Source organism: Mixophyes fleayi, chromosome 2 (assembly GCF_038048845.1).
Source record: "Mixophyes fleayi isolate aMixFle1 chromosome 2, aMixFle1.hap1, whole genome shotgun sequence".
Lineage (NCBI taxonomy): Eukaryota > Metazoa > Chordata > Amphibia > Anura > Limnodynastidae > Mixophyes > Mixophyes fleayi.
The window spans coordinates 1,817,344-1,844,872 of NC_134403.1; the positions used below are offsets into that span (position 1 = coordinate 1,817,344).

At 50.1% G+C, this 27,529-nt stretch overlaps 1 protein-coding gene across 2 annotated transcripts; it reads right to left on the reverse strand.

Annotated features, from left to right (window-relative positions):
• Window positions 1-243: 243 nt before the first annotated feature.
• On the reverse strand, window positions 244-27,166 carry POLD3 (DNA polymerase delta 3, accessory subunit). Of its 2 annotated transcripts, none has more exons than XM_075198323.1 (12): window positions 27,044-27,166; window positions 18,541-18,596; window positions 18,135-18,237; window positions 16,899-16,938; window positions 16,686-16,818; window positions 16,187-16,436; window positions 15,802-15,874; window positions 13,556-13,691; window positions 12,978-13,078; window positions 11,325-11,410; window positions 8,524-8,602; window positions 244-749 (listed from the first exon to the last, which is right to left on the reverse strand). In XM_075198323.1, exons 1-12 carry the CDS (start codon window positions 27,098-27,100, stop codon window positions 547-549), a joined length of 1,317 nt encoding a protein of 438 aa, XP_075054424.1. In that variant the 5' UTR covers window positions 27,101-27,166; the 3' UTR covers window positions 244-546. The 2 variants fall into 2 exon arrangements, with proteins under 2 accessions (XP_075054424.1, XP_075054423.1); XM_075198322.1 differs by having other exon boundaries at window positions 12,978-13,081.
• Between the last annotated feature and the right edge of the window lie 363 nt (window positions 27,167-27,529).

The following is a 27,529-nucleotide window of genomic DNA, read 5'->3' on the forward strand; positions in this document are numbered from 1 at the left end:
TATATATACAGGGCTCACAATAGTCCGTACCTCTCAAATCAAATACTTTATTAGATGCCCTCTGCAGGATGTGAATATAAAGGGTTTGTAACATCCGTATTACAAGTAGTAACTGTCAGTACTGTGACCCATTATAAGTGAGGACAATGTGACTGTACAGACCACAAGAAACACGTCACCCAACGATACTTCCATATAGCTTCATACATAACAGACACGGAACATCAAACTGTGGACAATCAGTGACCGTCAGCGTTGGTCATTCACACCATGGTTTATACAACAAATAATGACGTACAATGTTGGTTTATAACATTCTGTGATGTGCATCAGTGATTGAGTGGTCGGCCTACGTGTCGGACCCGTCCACAGATGAGACGTCACTGGACCAAACATTCAGAACCCCACACTGTAAACTTGGCTCTTCCTCTCTCACTTATCGTTCAGCCAAAACTAACTTTATGGAAACGCAACAAGCGCCATCGTAACGTCTGGCAGATAAAGAATTCAGGGCGCTCACTGGACACATATCACTCTGTGTAGTGCTCACTTCTTCTGGAAAAAGCCCATTATGGACGGCTGCTTGGTTCCTTTGCTGGCTGCAGACACCTTCTTTGAGGTTTTAGTCTCTGCTTTCGGCTCGGGTTTGGCGGCTGTGGATGTTGCCGGCTTTGCCGTTGTCTGTCTGGCAGCTGTAAACTCCTCGCCGCTGTCGGTGCAGGATTCACTCTCATACACTTTCTCGGTCACTAAAGAACACGGACAAAAAGGTCAACATACAACACGAGATCTCCAGCAGAACCAGCACAGAACAGGGCAGCATACAACATACAACACGAGATCTCCAGTAGAACCAGCACAGAACAGGGCAGCATACAACATACAACACGAGATCTCCAGCAGAACCAGCACAGAACAGGGCAGCATACAACATACAACACGAGATCTCCAGCAGAACCAGCACAGAACAGGGCATCATACAACATACAACACGAGATCTCCAGCAGAACCAGCACAGAACAGGGCATCATACAACATACAACACAAGATCTCCAGCAGAACCAGCACAGAACAGGGCAGCATACAACATACAACACGAGATCTCCAGCAGAACCAGCACAGAACAGGGCAGCATACAACATACAACATACAACACAAGATCTCCAGCAGAACCAGCACAGAACAGGGCAGCATACAACATACAACACGAGATCTCCAGCAGAACCAGCACAGAACAGGGCAGCATACAACATACAACACGAGATCTCCAGCAGAACCAGCACAGAACAGGGCAGCATACAACATACAACACGAGATCTCCAGCAGAACCAGCACAGAACAGGGCAGCATACAACATACAACACGAGATCTCCAGTAGAACCAGCACAGAACATGGCAACATACAACATACAACACGAGATCTCCAGCAGAACCAGCACAGAACAGGGCAGCATACAACATACAACATACAACACGAGATCTCCAGCAGAACCAGCACAGAACAGGGCATCATACAACATACAACACGAGATCTCCAGCAGAACCAGCACAGAACAGGGCATCATACAACATACAACACAAGATCTCCAGCAGAACCAGCACAGAACAGGGCAGCATACAACATACAACACGAGATCTCCAGCAGAACCAGCACAGAACAGGGCAGCATACAACATACAACACGAGATCTCCAGCAGAACCAGCACAGAACAGGGCAGCATACAACATACAACACGAGATCTCCAGTAGAACCAGCACAGAACAGGGCAGCATACAACATACAACACGAGATCTCCAGTAGAACCAGCACAGAACAGGGCAGCATACAACATACAACACGAGATCTCCAGCAGAACCAGCACAGAACAGGGCAGCATACAACATACAACACGAGATCTCCAGTAGAACCAGCACAGAACATGGCAACATACAACATACAACACGAGATCTCCAGCAGAACCAGCACAGAACAGGGCAGCATACAACATACAACATACAACACGAGATCTCCAGTAGAATCAGCACAGAACAGGGCAGCATACAACATACAACATACAACACGAGTTCTCCAGCAGAACCAGCACAGAACAGGGCAGCATACAACATACAACACGAGATCTCCAGTAGAATCAGCACAGAACAGGGCAGCATACAACATACAACACGAGATCTCCAGTAGAACCAGCACAGAACAGGGCAGCATACAACATACAACACGAGATCTCCAGTAGAACCAGCACAGAACATGGCAACATACAACATACAACACGAGATCTCCAGCAGAACCAGCACAGAACAGGGCAGCATACAACATACAACACGAGATCTCCAGTAGAATCAGCACAGAACAGGGCAGCATACAACATACAACATACAACACGAGTTCTCCAGCAGAACCAGCACAGAACAGGGCAGCATACAACATACAACACGAGATCTCCAGTAGAATCAGCACAGAACAGGGCAGCATACAACATACAACATACAACACGAGTTCTCCAGCAGAACCAGCACAGAACAGGGCAGCATACAACATACAACACGAGATCTCCAGTAGAATCAGCACAGAACAGGGCAGCATACAACATACAACATACAACACGAGATCTCCAGCAGAACCAGCACAGAACAGGGCAGCATACAACATACAACACGAGTTCTCCAGTAGAACCAGCACAGAACAGGGCAGCATACAACATACAACACGAGATCTCCAGCAGAACCAGCACAGAACAGGGCAGCATACAACATACAACATACAACACGAGTTCTCCAGCAGAACCAGCACAGAACAGGGCAGCATACAACATACAACACGAGATCTCCAGTAGAATCAGCACAGAACAGGGCAGCATACAACATACAACATACAACACGAGATCTCCAGCAGAACCAGCACAGAACAGGGCAGCATACAACATACAACACGAGTTCTCCAGCAGAACCAGCACAGAACAGGGCAGCATACAACATACAACACGAGTTCTCCAGCAGAACCAGCACAGAACAGGGCAGCATACAACATACAACACGAGATCTCCAGTAGAACCAGCACAGAACAGGGCAGCATACAACATACAACATACAACATACAACACGAGTTCTCCAGCAGAACCAGCACAGAACAGGGCAGCATACAACATACAACACGAGATCTCCAGTAGAACCAGCACAGAACAGGGCAACATACAACATACAACACAAGATCTCCAGTAGAACCAGCACAGAACAGGGCAGCATACAACATACAACACGAGATCTCCAGCAGAACCAGCACAGAACAGGGCAGCATACAACATACAACATACAACACGAGATCTCCAGCAGAACCAGCACAGAACAGGGCAGCATACAACATACAACACGAGATCTCCAGTAGAACCAGCACAGAACAGGGCAGCAGTCTGGAACCATACAATCCAAAGATGGTGAATGGATAAGATCTCGGTTACAGGATATAAAACAGAGTTATAGTATATGGAGAACATTCACAGGGGGTAAAGGTCACCAGTGGAGGACCCCAAGGATCTGTACTTGGACCAGTGCTTCTTAATATCTTTATTGGTGACAATGATATTGAATGGAAAGTATTTTGCAGATGACACAAATATATGCAACAGGGCAGACACCCCAGGAGGGGTAAAACAAATGATTGATGATCTAGGTAGACGAGAGGAATGGCCAAGTGCGTGGCAACTACAGTTTAATGCCAAAAAATGCAAAGTCATGCACTTGGGTCTCAAAAAGAAAAAGGGTAAATATAGTATTAATGTCACTATAATGGAAACTACTGAGGAGGAATGGGATCTAGGAGTCACTATCTCAGGTGATGTAAAGGCAGGTAAGTAATGTAACAATGCAATGAGGAAGGTAAGTCAGATGCTTGGTTGTATAGGGAGAGGAATCAGTAGCAGAAGGAAGTTATAATGTCACTGTATAGGTCATTGGTACGGCCTCATCTAGATACTGTGTTCAGTTCTGGAGGCCATATCTCCTGAAGGGTATAAATATATTACAGACTGCACAAAGAAGGACAACTAAAATGGTGCATGGTCTACAGCACAAAACTTACCAGGAGAGACTAAAAGATCTTAATATGTATAGTTTGGAGCAGAGAAGGAAACAGGGGACATGAGAGAAACTTTCAAATATATCAGGGTTATAACAAGGTGCAGGAGGGAAACATTCTACAAAGAGAGAAGTACTAGAACACGAGGACATGTACTGACACTGGAGGGAAGAGAAGTATTAGCACACGAGGACATGTACTGACACTGGGGGGAAGAGAAGTACTAGAACACGAGGACATGTACTGACACTGGGGGGAAGAGAAGTATTAGAACACGAGGACATGTACTGACACTGGGGGGAAGAGAAGTATTAGAACACGAGGACATGTACTGACACTGGGGGGAAGAGAAGTATTAGAACACGAGGACATGTACTGACACTGGGGGGAAGAGAAGTATTAGAACACGAGGACATGCACTGACACTGGGGGGAAGAGAAGTATTAGAACACAAGGACATGTACTGACACTGGGGGGAAGAGAAGTATTAGAACACAAGGACATGTACTGACACTGGGGGGGGAGAGAAGTATTAGAACACGAGGACATGCACTGACACTGGGGGGAAGAGAAGTATTAGAACACGAGGACATGTACGGACACTGGGGGAAGAGAAGTATTAGAACACGAGGACATGTAATGACACTGGGGGGAAGAGAAGTATTAGAACACGAGGACATGCACTGACACTGGGGGGAAGAGAAGTATTAGAACACGAGGACATGTACTGACACTGGGGGGAAGAGAAGTATTAGAACACAAGGACATGTACTGACACTGGGGGGAAGAGAAGTATTAGCACACGAGGACATGTACTGACACTGGGGGGAAGAGAAGTACTAGAACACGAGGACATGCACTGACACTGGGGGGAAGAGAAGTATTAGAACACGAGGACATGTACTGACACTGGGGGGAAGAGAAGTATTAGAACACGAGGACATGCACTGACACTGGGGGGAAGAGAAGTATTAGAACACAAGGACATGTACTGACACTGGGGGGGAAGAGGAGTATTAGAACACAAGGACATGTACTGACACTGGGGGGGGAAGAGAAGTATTAGAACACGAGGACATGTACTGACACTGGGGGGAAGAGAAGTACTAGAGCACGAGGACATGTACTGACACTGGGGGGAAGAGAAGTATTAGAACAGGAGGACATGTACTGACACTGGGGGGAAGAGAAGTATTAGAACAGGAGGACATGTACTGACACTGGGGGGAAGAGAAGTATTAGAACACAAGGACATGTACTGACACTGGGGGGGAGAGAAGTATTAGAACACGAGGACATGTACTGACACTGGGGGGAAGAGAAGTACTAGAGCACGAGGACATGTACTGACACTGGGGGGGAAGAGAAGTATTAGAACAGGAGGACATGCACTGACACTGGGGGGAAGAGAAGTATTAGAACAGGAGGACATGCACTGACACTGGGGGGAAGAGAAGTATTAGAACACAAGGACATGCACTGACACTGGGGGGAAGAGAAGTATTAGAACACATGTACTGACACTGGGGGGAAGAGAAGTATTAGAACACGAGGACATGTACTGACACTGGGGGGAAGAGAAGTACTAGAACACGAGGACATGTACTGACACTGATGGGAAGAGAAGTATTAGAACACGAGGACATGTACTGACACTGGAGGGAAGAGAAGTATTAGAACACAAGGACATGTACTGACACTGAGGGGAAGAGAAGTATTAGAACACGAGGACATGTACTGACACTGGGGGGAAGAGAAGTATTAGAACACGAGGACATGTAATGACACTGGGGGGAAGAGAAGTACTAGAACACGAGGACATGTACTGACACTGGAGGGAAGAGAAGTATTAGAACACGAGGACATGTACTGACACTGGGGGGAAGAGAAGTACTAGAACACGAGGACATGTACTGACACTGATGGGAAGAGAAGTATTAGAACACGAGGACATGTACTGACACTGGGGGGAAGAGAAGTACTAGAACACGAGGACATGTAATGACACTGAAGGGAAGAGAAGGATTAGAACACGAGGACATGTACTGACACTGGGGGGAAGAGAAGTATTAGAACACGAGGACATGTACTGACACTGGGGGGAAGAGAAGTACTAGAACACGAGGACATGTACTGACACTGGGGGGAAGAGAAGTACTAGAACACGAGGACATGTACTGACACTGATGGGAAGAGAAGTATTAGAACACGAGGACATGTAATGACACTGGGGGGAAGAGAAGTATTAGAACACGAGGACATGTACTGACACTGGGGGGAAGAGAAGTATTAGAACACGAGGACATGTACTGACACTGGGGGGAAGAGAAGTACTAGAACACGAGGACATGTACTGACACTGGGGGGAAGAGAAGTACTAGAACACGAGGACATGTACTGACACTGGGGGGAAGAGAAGTACTAGAACACGAGGACATGTACTGACACTGGGGGGAAGAGAAGTACTAGAACACGAGGACATGTACTGACACTGGGGGGAAGAGAAGTACTAGAACACGAGGACATGTACTGACACTGGGGGGAAGAGAAGTACTAGAACACGAGGACATGTACTGACACTGGGGGGAAGAGAAGTATTAGAACACGAGGACATGCACTGACACTGGGGGGAAGAGAAGTACTAGAACACGAGGACATGTACTGACACTGGGGGGAAGAGAAGTATTAGAACACGAGGACATGCACTGACACTGGGGGGAAGAGAAGTACTAGAACACGAGGACATGTACTGACACTGGGGGGAAGAGAAGTACTAGAACACGAGGACATGTACTGACACTGATGGGAAGAGAAGTATTAGAACACGAGGACATGTACTGACACTGGGGGGAAGAGAAGTATTAGAACACGAGGACATGCACTGACACTGGGGGGAAGAGAAGTACTAGAACACGAGGACATGTACTGACACTGGGGGGAAGAGAAGTATTAGAACACGAGGACATGCACTGACACTGGGGGGAAGAGAAGTACTAGAACACGAGGACATGTACTGACACTGGGGGGAAGAGAAGTACTAGAACACGAGGACATGTACTGACACTGATGGGAAGAGAAGTATTAGAACACGAGGACATGTACTGACACTGGGGGGAAGAGAAGTACTAGAACACGAGGACATGTAATGACACTGAAGGGAAGAGAAGGATTAGAACACGAGGACATGTACTGACACTGGGGGGAAGAGAAGTATTAGAACACGAGGACATGTACTGACACTGGGGGGAAGAGAAGTACTAGAACACGAGGACATGTACTGACACTGGGGGGAAGAGAAGTACTAGAACACGAGGACATGTACTGACACTGATGGGAAGAGAAGTATTAGAACACGAGGACATGTAATGACACTGGGGGAAGAGAAGTATTAGAACACGAGGACATGTACTGACACTGGGGGGAAGAGAAGTATTAGAACACGAGGACATGTACTGACACTGGGGGGAAGAGAAGTACTAGAACACGAGGACATGTACTGACACTGGGGGGAAGAGAAGTACTAGAACACGAGGACATGTACTGACACTGGGGGGAAGAGAAGTACTAGAACACGAGGACATGTACTGACACTGGGGGGAAGAGAAGTACTAGAACACGAGGACATGTACTGACACTGGGGGGAAGAGAAGTACTAGAACACGAGGACATGTACTGACACTGGGGGGAAGAGAAGTACTAGAACACGAGGACATGTACTGACACTGGGGGGAAGAGAAGTATTAGAACACGAGGACATGCACTGACACTGGGGGGAAGAGAAGTACTAGAACACGAGGACATGTACTGACACTGGGGGGAAGAGAAGTATTAGAACACGAGGACATGCACTGACACTGGGGGGAAGAGAAGTACTAGAACACGAGGACATGTACTGACACTGGGGGGAAGAGAAGTACTAGAACACGAGGACATGCACTGACACTGGGGGGAAGAGAAGTACTAGAACACGAGGACATGTACTGACACTGGGGGGAAGAGAAGTATTAGAACACGAGGACATGCACTGACACTGGGGGGAAGAGAAGTACTAGAACACGAGGACATGTACTGACACTGGGGGGAAGTGTGAGGAAAAACTACTTCACAGAAAGGGTAGTGGATAAGTGGAATAGCCTCCATCAGAGGTGGTAGAGGCTAATACAGAAAAGCAATTTGAACATGCCTGGGATAGACATAAGAATATCCTTATAGAAGAATAAGGTTTGAGGTCACCATAGGTTAATAAAACAATGGGCAGACTAGATGGGCCAAGCGGTTCTTATCTGCCGTTGAATTCTATGTTTCTATGTAACATACGATGTCACTAGGCTGGAGCCGCTATATAACTATATATAAGCTGTATTCTACAGAATGGGCCCCTGACCGCGTAGAGCAGGGAGGAGCAATGTGTGACTTCTGTGGCTCTCACTAGGTTACCGCTTTCTGTGCCTTACCCATACAGTCGTCTTCATCCAGGAAAGTTCTGGATTTCAGGACCCGTTTCCTCTTCCTCCTCTTTTCTCCAGACTGCGTCTAATGACAATGAATGAAGGGAGATGAACTCTACCATCAAAATCAATCTGAGATTCTGAGAATTCATTCTGAGGACTCATCCGATAATCTACACAGTGAAAATCTCAGAGAGGACCGCCATCTAGTGGGGCAGATGAGGTATTGCACAAAATTAACTCTTTAAATAATCTATAACCTAGAACCAAAAATCTTGAAAAAAAACAAATACATCCATATATTACAGAGGGTGATACCCTGTAGTGTTAAATAACAATTAGCATTAACCTTGCCATCTATGAGCGTGACTGTACCCAAACCATGCCAGGAAAATGCCCCCACATTACGGAATCACTAGGAACACCAGTGTTGGTAGTGAGCACCCAATAGGCCGGCAGCACAAATACTGGGGAATATATCCCCGTCCTCCACTGAACTCACCGCGACCCTATTACATCCTGTGGTGTGCTCGCTGCCGATCACTTCTAGTGTACACACACCCTGACCTGTGGTGTGCTCGCTGCTGATCACTTCTAATGTACAGACATCCTGACCTGTGGTGTGCTCGCTGCTGATCACTTCTAGTGTACACACATCCTGACCTGTGGTGTGCTCGCTGCCGATCACTTCTAATGTACACACATCCTGACCTGTGGTGTGCTCGCTGCCGATCACTTCTAATGTACAGACATCCTGACCTGTGGTGTGCTCGCTGCCGATCACTTCTAATGTACACACATCCTGACCTGTGGTGTGCTCGCTGCCGATCACTTCTAATGTACACACATCCTGACCTGTGGTGTGCTCGCTGCTGATCACTTCTAGTGTACACACACCCTGACCTGTGGTGTGCTCGCTGCTGATCACTTCTAATGTACACACATCCTGACCTGTGGTGTGCTCGCTGCTGATCACTTCTAATGTACAGACATCCTGACCTGTGGTGTGCTCGCTGCTGATCACTTCTAATGTACACACATCCTGACCTGTGGTGTGCTCGCTGCTGATCACTTCTAGTGTACACACATCCTGACCTGTGGTGTGCTCGCTGCCGATCACTTCTAATGTACACACATCCTGACCTGTGGTGTGCTCGCTGCTGATCACTTCTAATGTACACACACCCTGACCTGTGGTGTGCTCGCTGCCGATCACTTCTAGTGTACACACACGCTGACCTGTGGTGTGCTCGCTGCCGATCACTTCTAATGTACACACATCCTGACCTGTGGTGTGCTCGCTGCCGATCACTTCTAGTGTACACACATCCTGACCTGTGGTGTGCTCGCTGCCGATCACTTCTAATGTACAGACATCCTGACCTGTGGTGTGCTCGCTGCCGATCACTTCTAATGTACACACATCCTGACCTGTGGTGTGCTCGCTGCCGATCACTTCTAATGTACACACATCCTGACCTGTGGTGTGCTCGCTGCCGATCACTTCTAATGTACACACATCCTGACCTGTGGTGTGCTCGCTGCCGATCACTTCTTATGTACACACATCCTGACCTGTGGTGTGCTCGCTGCTGATCACTTCTAATGTACACACATCCTGACCTGTGGTGTGCTCGCTGCCGATCACTTCTAATGTACACACATCCTGACCTGTGGTGTGCTCGCTGCCGATCACTTCTTATGTACACACATCCTGACCTGTGGTGTGCTCGCTGCTGATCACTTCTAATGTACACACATCCTGACCTGTGGTGTGCTCGCTGTTGATCACTTCTAATGTACACACATCCTGACCTGTGGTGTGCTCGCTGCCGATCACTTCTAATGTACACACATCCTGACCTGTGGTGTGCTCGCTGCCGATCACTTCTAGTGTACACACATCCTGACCTGTGGTGTGCTCGCTGCTGATCACTTCTAATGTACACACATCCTGACCTGTGGTGTGCTCGCTGCCGATCACTTCTAGTGTACACACATCCTGACCTGTGGTGTGCTCGCTGCCGATCACTTCTAATGTACACACATCCTGACCTGTGGTGTGCTCGCTGCCGATCACTTCTAATGTACACACATCCTGACCTGTGGTGTGCTCGCTGCCGATCACTTCTAATGTACACACATCCTGACCTGTGGTGTGCTCGCTGCCGATCACTTCTAATGTACACACATCCTGACCTGTGGTGTGCTCGCTGCCGATCACTTCTAATGTACACACATCCTGACCTGTGGTGTGCTCGCTGCCGATCACTTCTAATGTACACACATCCTGACCTGTGGTGTGCTCGCTGCCGATCACTTCTAATGTACACACATCCTGACCTGTGGTGTGCTCGCTGCCGATCACTTCTAATGTACACACATCCTGACCTGTGGTGTGCTCGCTGCTGATCACTTCTAATGTACACACATCCTGACCCCACCTTTGATGTTTCCCTCGGTGTTCCACCACCATAGACAGTTATTCCCTGTCCCAATCACCCTCTTTGACGAGTCCCTGCAGTCTCCTTAGGGCAGTCCAGCACCTCTAATCCCGACCCTGACTATACGGACATTAGCACATGAGCCTCGCCTTTGCTTTCAATACGCTTGCTGTCCCTCCTACACCCAGAGATTTCCATTTCTTTGTTCACAATCTATCACCAGCTCAGGATAACAGGGAAACATGCGGTTAAACCACAGCACCGCTCAGCATGCGGGACAAACATTTCCATTATATCAGGGAGGTAAATAAAGACTTTATACATATTAATGATAAATTGGGGGGGGGGGGGTATTCTGCTTACCTGTAGTTCTGGTTCAGTCTCCATCTTCACAACAGGCTCCTGAGGAGGGGGTGACGGGGTCTTCACTTCCCGCGGGAAGGGAACAGCTGTAGGTAACATTATACGTCATGTAGACCGTATATATTGTTATACATCACCCTGGAATAGTCTTAATAGCGCAGAGGTCACATCTAAGCCTAGGACACCACGCCCAGCCCACTAGCAGTGCCCATAATGTGACACCAGGTCTGGACTAGTAAAGACACCAGTGTGAGGACAGAGAAACTGGCGCCTTACAGGCAGCACAGGCAGATTATACATGAACAGTCACGTTTTGTTTCACTGCTCCTAAAACTTATAATCAAAGAAATGACATGACTAAAAACAGCCAATATCAGGGTACTTGTCAGCCATGATCTAGCAATGACCGACGGGGGCGGCTGCAGGCGCTGTGCACAGAGAAAACCATTTATTTTTTGTTGCTTTCATGAAGCCAAATTGGAGTTGGGACACCCGGTATTATAGATCCATATGGGACAGCCCAGGACAGGACAATATACAGGTGTAACCATAGAACAGGCAGCTAAGCAGCAGATATATAGCCTGTCCCGGTCTGCCCACGAGCAGTGCAAGGTGAGCCAAGCATATAACTCAGGGCAGCCTCAATAAAGACATCTACACCGATATACCAGAGTCTATACTGTATGAATACATATAGGCAACACGGAATACATACATGTATCACGCTGTATAACACACAACCACCAGCTACTTGTTCTGTGGATGTTTAATTCTCAGATGTTTCTTCTCTGACTCCCTCTATTGTATCCGAGGTGAACGATGGAGACGTAGAACAGGACGGTTATATCGCCTACATATGTTATAAGCCACCATCTGTCCCTCACACTCCTCGTGTAATATGTTATAATCTCCCATAGTAAGATATAGGAGAAGGAATATCCTTAGTACGTCATCCGCGCCGAGAGAGAATCACAGACGATATAACACTTCTCTCTCCACGGTTAGTGTCTATATAACATACTGTTACTATAAGGTTATATATCCCCGCGGGACGGGTCTCTCATGACATGTAGTAGGTAGATTAACCCCTGCTGCGCTGTATATCACATTATATACACAAGTAGGGAGCAGAATCTGCAGGGGGAGGGGGACAACAATACAGACATCCTCTATAATCAATGTGTTACCAGCCACAGGTAGGGATCACTGGTCTCTGCTGTGTACCAGTCCCTACAGAAGGCTGAGTACATTATATTACAGCTGTACATAGCAGTCAGACTCTCTGGCTCCAACGAACATTTCCAGCAAACCCCTTGTGACAAGCTGTGAGGCAATGACCTTATCCAGCTTAGTAACAAGTGACACGCCGACACCAAGGTAAATGTTAAGGGGGAGAGCCGTTGGCCCCAGAGCTCTGCCCAATACAGCCCTATGTACCTGCTGCCAAGGACTCCAGCCGTCTCTAAATACCAGCGCTCAGCAGGACAGCGAGGAAAGCAAACAGGCATCAAACGTGAGCTGCTGCGCGGACCTCTCCCGGGCGACAGAACACTGCGTGGTGCCCTGACGTGCAGTAACAGCCACTTACTCTGATGGGATGAATGTCTGTGTTGTGGCAGACGGCGCAGCGGGCAATGTGTGTGTAATGCTTACCGCCCTCCTCATCGCTGCTGTCAGGACGCGGCTGTCTGATCCTCCTCCGCTTCTTCGCCAGCTTGTCCTGCTCGTCATCAGACATTTCCACCCTCTTATTTCTGCTGGAAAACATGAAGAATGATCATTTATATAGCACCACCATACTATGCAGCTCTGTACAGATAATAGGTCATCATTCACGTCAGTCCCTACCCCACAGAAGCTTACAATCTAAATTCCCTACAAGACACAAACACTCATTAGGGTCCATTGTTATCAGCCTCCAATCAACTTAGTAGTATATTTCTGGAGTGTGAGAGGAAACACGAGGAGAGCAAACTCCACATAGATAAGACCTGGTTGGGACAGAACCCATTGCCCAGCAATGTTAACCACTGTGCCACCCTATACATCCTGCTACTCATCTGCATATAAATACTGTGGCCCCATTACGGAGAACACGTCATTAGTAATAATTACAGGACTGGACGGGTAGTATATAAGATGGTTAACCATGAATAATACCGAGCCCAGGAGGTCCAGGGCTCTGCTAGAAGACACCTCGCGGGGCCATCGGCCGTCACATAAACAGTCACCTTTTCTTCTCTTTAACAGCCGCTTTGGGGGGGTCACTTTCTTTGACTTCTTTCACCGGGGGAGACGCCTCAGTCGGCGGCTGTGCTGGGGTCTCTTTGACGGGCTCACTGGTGGGAGCGGTCTCTCTCAGTTTATCTGGAAGTCACCACAGTACATACATATATATTATACATACTGTACATTACAGAGGATCAAAGAGGCGGAAACACAACTCTATAGACCCATCAAATCCATTACTGAGCGACGTGTCAGACGCAATTCGTACAGGCCTGAGACTTAGGAGCTAGCAATCAAACGTAGGGTTACAGGGCTTGGCTAGGAAAGATATTATGTGATATTATGTATGAGGTGTAAGCCTGATTTTCTTTTACATGAACATTTACTGCAATGAATACAAACATAGCATATAACAACAACTACATATACACAGCTGAAGTGACCCGTCATTACCACCCAACATCCTGCCCACAGAGCACCATGAGCCAGTATCACCCAACATCCTGCCCACAGAGCACCATGAGCCAGTATCACCCAACATCCTGCCACAGAGCACCATGAGCCAGTATCACCCAACATCCTGCCCACAGAGCACCATGAGCCAGTATCACCCAACATCCTGCCCACAGAGCACCATGAGCCAGTATCACCCAACATCCTGCCCACAGAGCACCATGAGCCAGTATCACCCAACATCCTGCCCACAGAGCACCATGAGCCAGTATCACCCAACATCCTGCCCACAGAGCACCATGAGCCAGTATCACCCAACATCCTGCCCACAGAGCACCATGAGCCAGTATCACCCAACATCCTGCCCACAGAGCACCATGAGCCAGTATCACCCAACATCCTGCCCACAGAGCACCATGAGCCAGTATCACCCAACATCCTGCCCACAGAGCACCATGAGCCAGTATCACCCAACATCCTGCCCACAGAGCACCATGAGCCAGTATCACCCAACATCCTGCCCACAGAGCACCATGAGCCAGTATCACCCAACATCCTGCCCACAGAGCACCATGAGCCAGTATCACCCAACATCCTGCCCACAGAGCACCATGAGCCAGTATCACCCAACATCCTGCCCACAGAGCACCATGAGCCAGTATCACCCAACATCCTGCCACAGAGCACCATGAGCCAGTATCACCCAACATCCTGCCCACAGAGCACCATGAGCCAGTATCACCCAACATCCTGCCCACAGAGCACCATGAGCCAGTACCACCCAACATCCTGCCCACAGAGCACCATGAGCCAGTATCACCCAACATCCTGCCCACAGAGCACCATGAGCCAGTATCACCCAACATCCTGCCCACAGAGCACCATGAGCCAGTATCACCCAACATCCTGCCCACAGAGCACCATGAGCCAGTATCACCCAACATCCTGCCCACAGAGCACCATGAGCCAGTATCACCCAACATCCTGCCCACAGAGCACCATGAGCCAGTATCACCCAACATCCTGCCCACAGAGCACCATGAGCCAGTATCACCCAACATCCTGCCCACAGAGCACCATGAGCCAGTATCACCCAACATCCTGCCCACAGAGCACCATGAGCCAGTATCACCCAACATCCTGCCCACAGAGCACCATGAGCCAGTATCACCCAACATCCTGCCCACAGAGCACCATGAGCCAGTATCACCCAACATCCTGCCCACAGAGCACCATGAGCCAGTATCACCCAACATCCTGCCCACAGAGCACCATGAGCCAGTATCACCCAACATCCTGCCCACAGAGCACCATGAGCCAGTATCACCCAACATCCTGCCCACAGAGCACCATGAGCCAGTATCACCCAACATCCTGCCCACAGAGCACCATGAGCCAGTATCACCCAACATCCTGCCCACAGAGCACCATGAGCCAGTATCACCCAACATCCTGCCCACAGAGCACCATGAGCCAGTATCACCCAACATCCTGCCCACAGAGCACCATGAGCCAGTATCACCAAACATCCTGCCCACAGAGCATCATGAGCCAGTATCACCCAACATCCTGCCCACAGAGCATCATGAGCCAGTATCACCCAACATCCTGCCCACAGAGCACCATGAGCCAGTATCACCCAACATCCTGCCCACAGAGCACCATGAGCCAGTATCACCCAACATCCTGCCCACAGAGCATCATGAGCCAGTAGTACCAACAAAGACATCGATTGTTGGATCCTTGTGATCAATAAATGTTCTCATATATATATATATAGCACTTTGTTACTTACTCAGAGAAGCCTTCCCAAAGAAATTGTCCATGGCATTGGGTTTAGCAGAGGACTTATTGCTCGTGTCTGGAGCCTGAAGAAAGAGGAAACAGAGGATGGCATGAAGGACATCTTGTTAGTGACCAGACACGGTGTAGCGCTCAGTGATGGTACGAGTCACAACTAGAACAGAACTAGAGACCACTGTGCTCTCTGAAGGTAATTGCACATTACAGCATCTCAGCAATCCCCCCCCCCCCCCCCCCCGTCCCCCCACCCTGACTACAGGCCGGTTAACTGGCACCTTCCCATTATTGGGGTACAACTCCCCTATGAACAGATCCGCAGAGCTATAACCTGGTGGGATTTATAGTTGGGGCCAACATGAATACACAATGCCACTTACCGCAGCTTCTTCAGGCTGAGCCATCGCGGTCTTTTGTACTTCCTGTGGCTTGGAGGCCGAACGTGAAAACATTCCCATGATGCCCCTGGACTGCTGGGACGCAGCTTTGCCGGCTGGCTGTAAGCCCCCATTGACTCTTGGTTTACTAGGAATGGTCACTTCCTCGGCTTCCTGGCAATTCCTTCTGTGGAGCTGAGCAATCTCGTCAGGGGATCTCTGCACAGCGGCCGCACACTGAATGGCGCTAAACCTACAATTCCACCATGCAGAAAGGTCTTGGTTAGAAGCCATCAGCCCCTTAGTCTCTCCATGCATTACCCCACTCTCCAGGCACAGCCTGCTTGGGGTACCTCTTGGTAAGTTGGCTCTCAATTTAAAAACACATAATTATGACCACCCTATTAACATACGACCTGCTATGAACCTATAAATTGATTGAGCAACTTCCATTTCTGTACAGCCTGACCGTGCCTGGGGCCGACGTCTGGTCCCAACTTACTTGCTGCAGTTCTGGAGGTTGTTCTTGATGATGTCATAGTCTGTACTGAAGAGGGGAGCGCTGTCCTTTAATGTGGCTTTTTGGATGCTGTAAACGTGGACATTTGCCACCAACACAAGCTTGGATTTGGCAGCTACAAGTCAGAGGGAGAGAAATGTTATATAGCAGCAGACAGAGCGGAACTCAGGACATGACAACGATCAGGGTCTGTACCTTCCAGCTGCTCCTCTCTCACTACTGCCACCTTGTGGTACTGAAATGACAGATATTACAGAATATTGAAACCTGTGGAAATCTGTTTATGATGCAAGTTGAGTTTCCTGGATATAGGACAAGACCAGCACTGGAGGGGTTAAGACTACTCCTTATAGTTGGTCCAGAGCACGTTAGATCTCTGCTATGCACACAGAACACGCTAACACTGCCAGGGAAACAGATTAGCACATAGATCCATGTACCACGTATGTCACAGCTTTGTGTTGGTATAAAGATAAATACTCAGCTATTTGTTCCACTTAGGAGGCAGCGAGGACCCCATCTGGTGGGGAGACCTTACCGGATGATCCTCGAGCATAGAACAGCCTGTTCTTACTGATCTGTAGACTTGAGCCAGCAATCATCATCATCATTTATTTATATATCGTCACTGATTCCGCAGCGCTGTACAGAGAACTCTCTCACATCAGTCCCTGCCCCATTGAGCTAACAGTCTAAATTCCCTCACATACACACAGAGACTATGGTCAATTTTGATAGCAGCTAATTAACCTACCAATATGTTTTTGAAGTGTGGGAGGAAACCGGAGCACCTGGAGGAAACCCACGCAAACACTGGGAGAACTTACAAACTCCTCACATATAAGGCCATGGTCGGGAATTGAACTCATGACCCCAGTGCTGTAAGGCAGAAGTGCTAAGCACTAGGCCACTGTGCTTATAAAGCTAGATTATTCTTATGTACTGAAGTGTGACTGCATGTTATAGTACATGGTGCTACCTGAAACAGGAGCCACCTTTTAAAAATGATCGACTTCAAAAATATCCTGCATAGCCCGTACGAGTGGAAGCACAGGATCGGGGGGCCACAGAGCTGGCTCCTACGCTGCCAGGGGACTCACGTCTGGTGTTGTAGCGTCAGTAATACCACGTCTGTTAGCGGTACAGCTCACAACTTACTGCTGCGCTCCACACGTTAGACCCTTCTGCTCATATTACACACAACCATCATGCACAGAGCTCATTACTTCTTTCAGGCACATTGTGAGCAAAACCTAAACACTTACTGTACCATAAACCAGAGATATGGATTTAGAACTGGTGTCATTCAGAAATTATCACTGTGCACTCACAGCACACATGGAAGGGCAGGAAGATACGGCTGAGGGAATCTTTATTCCCAATATTCAGCCAAAGGCAGCGTGAACCCTGGATCCTATGACGTATACTTACTGGATAGCCGTCCTGCAGACACTTCCCCGTCACCAGGTAGGTGACATGCACCTGAGCGCTAACATTCTCCTTCCTCTTCCGGGTGACGTAATCATACAGCATCCTGCAAGGACACAACTGTCAGTAATATATATATCTCTATAGATAGACATTACACTGGGGGGAGCGACAGGACCAGAGACTGTCATACAGATCAGTCTTCTTCATGCACACTGTTAACGCTTGATGTTCCTTGTACAAAATCATTTTACTCATTATCAGGACGCAACTAAGGGGCTGTCAGTGTTCTCTTCCTGGATCATTCACTGTAAGCAGCAGTTACTGTGCGCACAGCCGTCATGTCTGTACAGCAGTAAGCGGTGTACTACCAGAGCGGCACCTCCTGATCATACTTCATGTTACTCACTGTTTAGCCTGATTGACGTGGACTCCCAGCGTGTGGCTCAGCCATTTGTAAGTCACCTGTAGAGGCACATTAATAGAATGTACATAAATACACACACACACACATATATACAGACATCTATATATACACACACATTATATATATATATATATATATATATATATATATACATACATACACACACACACACACACACACACACACACCTATATATATATATACACACACACACACACACCTATATATATACACACACACATTATATATATATATATATATATATACACACACACTGCATGCACAATATGACTATTACTGTGTGAGACATACATTTACACACACATATATATATATATATATCTCAGGGAGTAGGGATCAGTGCAGGTCACATAGTTGGAAGTGATAGGAGCAAAATTATAACATATGTACTTTGTCAGGGAGTGTAGATATAAATACACTATATGGACAAAAGTATTCGGATTCTTGACCATTACACCAGCAAGGACTGTAATAACATTGTATTCAGATACATATACTTTAATATGGAGTTGGTCCCCCTATTGCAGTGATAACAGCTTCCACTCTTCCTGGGAGGCTCCACAAGATGTTGGAGTGTTTCTGTGGGAATTTGTGCCCATTCATTCTGTAGAGTATTTATGAGGTCAGACACTGATGTTGGACGAGGAGGTCTGGTTCACAATCTCTGTTCCAGTTTATCCCAATGGTGTTAGATGGGGTTGAGGTCCGGGCTCTGTGTGGCCAGTCAAGTTCTTCCACACTGAACTCATCAAACCATGTCCTTGTAGTCCTTGCTGTGTGCACTGGGGCACAGTCATGTTGGAATAGAAAAGGACCTTCCTCAAACTATTGCCACAAAGCTGGAAGCATAGCATTGTCCAAAATGACTTGGGGTGCTGAAGCATTAAGATTGCTTTTCACTGGAGATAAGGGGCCTAGCCCAAACCCTGAAAAACAGCCCCATACCATTATCCCTCCTACACCAAATTTCACAGTTGGCATAATGCAGTCAGGCAGGTAACGTTCTCCCGGCATCCGCCAAACCCAGAGTCGCCCATCTTACTGCCAAACAGAGAACTGTGATTCGTCACTCCACAGGACACGTTTCCACTGCTCCACAGTCCAGTGTCATGTGCTTTACACCACTCCATCCGACACTTGGCATTGGTCTTGGTGATGTGAGGCTGCATGCAGCTGCTCGGCCATGGAAACCTATTCAATTAAGCTCCCGCCGCACAATTTTTGTGCTTACATTAATGCCAGTGGAAGTTCACAACTCTTCAGCTGTGGATTCAGTAGTGTTGGTGACTTTTACGCACCATGCGCCTTAGCAGTAATTAGCCCCACTCTGTGATTTTACGTGGACTTCCGCTTGGTGGCTGAGTTGTTGTTGTTCCTAAATTCTTCCACTTTCTAATAATATCATTCACAGTTGACCGTGGAATATCCAGCAGGGATGACATTTCACAAACCATCTTACTACAAAGGTGGCATCTATCACAGTACCACGCTGGAAGTCACTGGGCTCTTCAGAACGACCCTTTTTGTATCACAAATGTTTGTACATGGAGACTGCATGGCTGGTGCTGGATGTTATACACCTCTGGCAACGGGTCTGATTGAAGCACCTCAATTCAGTAATTAACAGGTGTGGCCAAATACTTTTGTCCATATAGTGTATATTACACAATACTGTTTTAGGCAGGTGTGGAAAAATGCTGCAAAGTAATCACAATTAAAAGTGTTAATAGTTTATTTTTTTCAATTAACAAAATGCAAAGTGAATGAACAGAAGAGAAATCTGAACCAAATCAATATTAATGTGACCGTCCTTTGCCTTCAAAACAGCATCAATTCTTCTAGGTACACTTGCACACAGTCAGGGATTTTGTAGGATCATACTCTGGTGTGATAGGTTAATCATACACCTGACAGGTGATAATGATCATCGTTTTTATATGTATGTTGAAACACAGTCATTAACTGACACAGAAACAGTTGTGTAGGAGGCTTAAAACTGGGTGAGGAACAGCCAAACTCTGCTGCAAAGGTGAGGATGTGGAAGACAGGTTGACGTCACAGGTCATGCACCCAGGTCATGCACCCAGGTCATACACCCAGGTCATGCACCCTGAGCACAGACACACGGTAGTTACACTGCATCAGTGAGGTCTCTCCCAGGCAAAGGTTTCAAAGCAGATTGAAGATGTGCTGTTCAAGCTCTTTTGAAGCAGCACAAAGTACCAGGCAATGTTGAGGACTGTAGACGCAGTGGTCGGCCAAGGAAACGTAGTACATGTGATGAGACCCATCATACTTACTTCCCTTCGATATAGGAAGATATCCAGCAGAGCCATCAGCTCAGAACTGGAAAAACCAGTGGGACCCAGGTACATCTGTGACACAATGGACCTCCTATGCCACCCTGTCTGCTGTGTTAGGGCCCGGCTGGGCTTGCCGCTGTCCATCCCTCCTGTCGCAGTAGGAGGAGCCTGCTTCCACCACTAGGCTCCTACATGGGCACCTAGAACCGCTTCCTTCTGGGGAACTGTCACTGCTAGTGTACCTCCTTGCTGGGCACCTGGCTAGTGTACCTCCTCGCTGGGCACCTGGCTAGTGTACCTCCTCGCTGGGCACCTGGCTAGTGTACCTCCTCGCTGGGCACCTGGCTAGTGTACCTCCTCGCTGGGCACCTGGCTAGTGTACCTCCTCGCTGGTCACCTGGGCTGGTAGCCCTGACTTCTTGCCTTCAAGATATAACATTTCTATAATCTTGCTTTTAACGCAATTTAACTTCACATTCATCTGAGATCCCTGGCATTAGGAGTCTACCAGGAAGTATCATTACCTCCTCCGGTCTTTCAGGCTCAACAGACTTTTTTGTCACTGAGCAATGAAAAGGTCTAATTAACATGAGATTACCTGTCACCAGACAGTTGCAAAACATACATTTCCATACAAAACACATACCAATATAAAACGATAAGTACATTTGCAATGATATACAGAGGTGCACTGCACTCTTAATTAAAATAAATATCTTCAATAAGTTCTTTACAACCCCATCTATCTATTGTTCAGAGAAGTCTGGCCATAAGTGGTCTTCATGGAAGAACTGTGACCAAAAAGCCATACCCTTCGATGCGGAAACAAGGCCAAGTGGCTCAACTATGCACAAAACTAAAGCAACTGGGGTGCAGAAAAATGGCAGCAGGTAGTCTGGGCTGATGAGTCAAAATTTGAAATATTCGGGTGTAAAAGAAGGCAGTTTGTTCACCAATGGGCAACAGTGAAGCATGGTGGAGGCTCCTTGCAAGTTTGGGGCTGAATTTCAGCAAATGGAGTTGGGGATTTGGTCAGGATTAATGGTGTCCTCAATGCTGATATATACAGGCAGGTATTTATCCATCATGTAATACCATCAAGGAGGCGTCTGATTGGCTCCAAATTTATTCTGCAGCAGGACAACGACCCCAAACATACAGCCAATGTCATTAAGATCTATCTTCAGCATAAAGATGAACAAGGAGTCCTGGAAGTGATGATATGGCCCCCACAGAGCCCTGATCTCAGCATAGAGTCAGTCTGGGATTACATGAAGAGACAGAAGGATATGAACAAGCTACATCCACAGAAGATCTGTGGTTAGTTCTCCAACCTCCCTGCCCAGTTCCTTCAAAAACTGTGTGCAAGTGTACCTAGAAGTGATGCATTGCTGCAAATTTCGGGGTACATGGTGGTCACAACAAATATTGATCTAACTCAGATTTCTCTTCACTCACTTTGTATTTTGTTAATTGTTAAAAATAAACTATTAACACTTCTAAATGTGAAGACATTCTTACTGTGCAGCATTTTTTCCACAACTGCCTAAAACTTTTGCAGATTGTGTGTATGTAAATATATATATATATATATATACACACAGTAGGGATCAGGTCACAGAGTAGGGAGGGGTGGGAGCAGTATATGTGCGTATAATATATATGACACAAGAGGGTGCACAGTTACAGGTCACACGGTTGGGGGGAGGGGCAGGGTTACAGGTCACACGGTTGGGGGGAGGGGCAGGGTTACAGGTCACACGGTTGGGGGGAGGGGCAGGGTTACAGGTCACACGGTTGGGGGAGGGGCAGGGTTACAGGTCACACGGTTGGGGGGAGGTGCAGGTTACGGGTCACACAGTTGGGAGGTGCAGGTTACGGGTCACACAGTTGGGGAGGTGCAGGTTACGGGTCACACAGTTGGGGGAGGTGCAGGTTACGGGTCACACAGTTGGGGGAGGTGCAGGTTACGGGTCACACAGTTGGGGGAGGTGCAGGTTACGGGTCACACGGTTGGGGGAGGTGCAGGTTACGGGTCACACGGTTGGGGGAGGTGCAGGTTACGGGTCACACGGTTGGGGGAGGTGCAGGTTACGGGTCACACAGTTGGGGGAGGTGCAGGTTACGGGTCACACAGTTGGGGAGGTGCAGGTTACGGGTCACACAGTTGGGGGAGGTGCAGGTTACGGGTCACACAGTTGGGGGAGGTGCAGGTTACGGGTCACACAGTTGGCGGAGGTGCAGGTTACGGGTCACACGGTTGGGGGAGGTGCAGGTTACGGGTCACACGGTTGGGGGAGGTGCAGGTTACGGGTCACACGGTTGGGGGAGGTGCAGGTTACGGGTCACACGGTTGGGGGAGGTGCAGGTTACGGGTCACACGGTTGGGGGAGGTGCAGGTTACGGGTCACACGGTTGGGGGAGGTGCAGGTTACGGGTCACACGGTTGGGGGAGGTGCAGGTTACGGGTCACACATTTGGGGGAGGGGCAGGGTTACGGGTCACACAGTTGGGGGAGGTGCAGGTTACGGGTCACACAGTTGGGGGAGGTGCAGGTTACGGGTCACACAGTTGGGGGAGGTGCAGGTTACGGGTCACACAGTTGGGGGAGGTGCAGGTTACGGGTCACACAGTTGGGGGAGGTGCAGGTTACGGGTCACACAGTTGGGGGAGGTGCAGGTTACGGGTCACACAGTTGGGGGAGGTGCAGGTTACGGGTCACACAGTTGGGGGAGGTGCAGGTTACGGGTCACACAGTTGGGGGAGGTGCAGGTTACGGGTCACACAGTTGGGGGAGGTGCAGGTTACGGGTCACACAGTTGGGGGAGGTGCAGGTTACGGGTCACACAGTTGGGGGAGGTGCAGGTTACGGGTCACACAGTTGGGGGAGGTGCAGGTTACGGGTCACACAGTTGGGGGAGGTGCAGGTTACGGGTCACACAGTTGGGGGAGGTGCAGGTTACGGGTCACACAGTTGGGGGAGGTGCAGGTTACGGGTCACACAGTTGGGGGAGGTGCAGGTTACGGGTCACACAGTTGGGGGAGGTGCAGGTTACGGGTCACACAGTTGGGGGAGGTGCAGGTTACGGGTCACACAGTTGGGGGAGGTGCAGGTTACGGGTCACACAGTTGGGGGAGGTGCAGGTTACGGGTCACACAGTTGGGGGAGGTGCAGGTTACGGGTCACACAGTTGGGGGAGGTGCAGGTTACGGGTCACACAGTTGGGAGGTGCAGGTTACGGGTCACACAGTTGGGAGGTGCAGGTTACGGGTCACACAGTTGGGGAGGTGCAGGTTACGGGTCACACAGTTGGGGGAGGTGCAGGTTACGGGTCACACAGTTGGGGGAGGTGCAGGTTACGGGTCACACCGTTGGGGGAGGTGCAGGTTACGGGTCACACCGTTGGGAGGGGTGCAGGTTACGGGTCACACCGTTGGGGGAGGGGCAGGTTACGGGTCACACAGTTGGGGGAGGGGCAGGTTACGGGTCACACGGTTGGGGGAGGGGCAGGTTACGGGTCACACGGTTGGGGGAGGGGCAGGTTACGGGTCACACAGTTGGGGAGGTGCAGGTTACGGGTCACACAGTTGGGGGAGGGGCAGGTTACGGGTCACACAGTTGGGGGAGGTGCAGGTTACGGGTCACACAGTTGGGGGAGGTGCAGGTTACGGGTCACACGGTTGGGGGAGGTGCAGGTTACGGGTCACACGGTTGGGGGAGGTGCAGGTTACGGGTCACACGGTTGGGGGAGGTGCAGGTTACGGGTCACACGGTTGGGGGAGGTGCAGGTTACGGGTCACACGGTTGGGGGAGGTGCAGGTTACGGGTCACACAGTTGGGGGAGGGGCAGGTTACGGGTCACACAGTTGGGGGAGGGGCAGGTTACGGGTCACACAGTTGGGGGGGTGCAGGTTACGGGTCACACAGTTGGGGGAGGTGCAGGTTACGGGTCACACAGTTGGGGGAGGTGCAGGTTACGGGTCACACAGTTGGGGGAGGTGCAGGTTACGGGTCACACAGTTGGGGGAGGTGCAGGTTACGGGTCACACAGTTGGGGGAGGTGCAGGTTACGGGTCACACAGTTGGGGGAGGTGCAGGTTACGGGTCACACAGTTGGGGGAGGTGCAGGTTACGGGTCACACAGTTGGGGGAGGTGCAGGTTACGGGTCACACAGTTGGGGGAGGTGCAGGTTACGGGTCACACAGTTGGGGGAGGTGCAGGTTACGGGTCACACAGTTGGGGGAGGTGCAGGTTACGGGTCACACAGTTGGGGGAGGTGCAGGTTACGGGTCACACAGTTGGGGGAGGTGCAGGTTACGGGTCACACAGTTGGGGGAGGTGCAGGTTACGGGTCACACAGTTGGGGGAGGTGCAGGTTACGGGTCACACAGTTGGGGGAGGTGCAGGTTACGGGTCACACAGTTGGGGGAGGTGCAGGTTACGGGTCACACAGTTGGGGGAGGTGCAGGTTACGGGTCACACAGTTGGGGGAGGTGCAGGTTACGGGTCACACAGTTGGGGGAGGTGCAGGTTACGGGTCACACAGTTGGGGGAGGTGCAGGTTACGGGTCACACAGTTGGGGGAGGTGCAGGTTACGGGTCACACAGTTGGGAGGTGCAGGTTACGGGTCACACAGTTGGGAGGTGCAGGTTACGGGTCACACAGTTGGGGAGGTGCAGGTTACGGGTCACACAGTTGGGGGAGGTGCAGGTTACGGGTCACACAGTTGGGGGAGGTGCAGGTTACGGGTCACACCGTTGGGGGAGGTGCAGGTTACGGGTCACACAGTTGGGGGAGGTGCAGGTTACGGGTCACACAGTTGGGGGAGGTGCAGGTTACGGGTCACACAGTTGGGGGAGGTGCAGGTTACGGGTCACACAGTTGGGGGAGGTGCAGGTTACGGGTCACACAGTTGGGGGAGGTGCAGGTTACGGGTCACACGGTTGGGGGAGGTGCAGGTTACGGGTCACACGGTTGGGGGAGGTGCAGGTTACGGGTCACACGGTTGGGGGAGGTGCAGGTTACGGGTCACACGGTTGGGGGAGGGGGCAGGTTACGGGTCACACGGTTGGGGGAGGTGGAGGTTACGGGTCACACCGTTGGGGGAGGGGCAGGTTACGGGTCACACCGTTGGGGGAGGGGCAGGTTACGGGTCACACCGTTGGGGGAGGGGCAGGTTACGGGTCACACCGTTGGGGGAGGGGCAGGTTACGGGTCACACCGTTGGGGGAGGGGCAGGTTACGGGTCACACCGTTGGGGGAGGGGCAGGTTACGGGTCACACAGTTGGGGAGGTGCAGGTTACGGGTCACACAGTTGGGGGAGGGGCAGGTTACGGGTCACACAGTTGGGGGAGGTGCAGGTTACGGGTCACACAGTTGGGGGAGGGGCAGGTTACGGGTCACACAGTTGGGGGAGGTGCAGGTTACGGGTCACACGGTTGGGGGAGGTGCAGGTTACGGGTCACACAGTTGGGGGAGGTGCAGGTTACAGGTCACACGGTTGGGGGAGGTGCAGGTTACGGGTCACACAGTTGGGGGAGGTGCAGGTTACGGGTCACACATTTGGGGGAGGGGCAGGGTTACGGGTCACACGGTTGGGGGAGGTGCAGGTTACGGGTCACACGGTTGGGGGAGGTGCAGGTTACAGGTCACACGGTTGGAGGGAGGTGCAGGTTACGGGTCACACGGTTGGGGGAGGTGCAGGTTACGGGTCACACAGTTGGGGGAGGTGCAGGTTACGGGTCACACAGTTGGGGAGGTGCAGGTTACGGGTCACACAGTTGGGGGAGGGGCAGGGTTACGGGTCACACAGTTGGGGGAGGTGCAGGTTACGGGTCACACAGTTGGGGGAGGTGCAGGTTACAGGTCACACAGTTGGGGGAGGTGCAGGTTACGGGTCACACAGTTGGGAGGTGCAGGTTACGGGTCACACAGTTGGGGAGGTGCAGGTTACGGGTCACACGGTTGGGGGAGGTGCAGGTTACGGGTCACACAGTTGGGGGAGGTGCAGGTTACGGGTCACACAGTTGGGGGAGGGGCAGGTTACGGGTCACACAGTTGGGGGAGGGGCAGGTTACGGGTCACACAGTTGGGGGAGGGGCAGGTTACGGGTCACACAGTTGGGGGGGGGAGCGCGGGGCATGCCGGGTAGTCTCACGATCTTGTCGTGGTCGGCGATCAGCTCGTCGATGTTCTCCAGGTACAGTCCGTCCATCCTGCCGGGTCTCGGGGATAACGCGGGAGATGAGACGCGCTGAGCTCGCGACAGCGCATGCGCAGAACCTTCTGTGTGATTGGCTGTACGGAGAACCTGACAGAGTCTCCGACCAATCAGCTCCGGGCGCCGCACACGTGCATCGGCCTGACCACGCCCTTTCCTGTGTGATTGTCTGTTGTGGGAGGAGCTAAATATTATTAACTCCTTCAGTCCCAGAGCCGCGACCTGTAATGTGTCAGATGTAACCAGTGACCTGTTCTCCCCTCTCAGTCATTCACTATGTGGTGTCTGCTGTGTCACTGGGCACCTGGCTAGTGTACCCCCTCACTGGGCACCTGGCTAGTGCACCCCCCTCACTGGGCACCTGGCTAGTGCACCCCCCTCACTGGGCACCTGGCTAGTGTACTCCCTCACTGGGCACCTGGC

Excerpts from the sequence above, each read along its gene's own strand:
- POLD3 (XM_075198322.1), bottom strand. The coding sequence starts at position 27,100 with ATGGACGGACTGTACCTGGAGAACATCGACGAGCTGATCGCCGACCAC. Across the intron at positions 18,597-27,043 it reads TCGCCGACCACGACAAGATC|GTGACTTACAAATGGCTGAG; the intron begins GTGAGACTACCC and ends GTGCCTCTACAG. Across the intron at positions 16,437-16,685 it reads AACCTCCAGAACTGCAGCAA|GTTTAGCGCCATTCAGTGTG; the intron begins GTAAGTTGGGAC and ends GTGGAATTGTAG.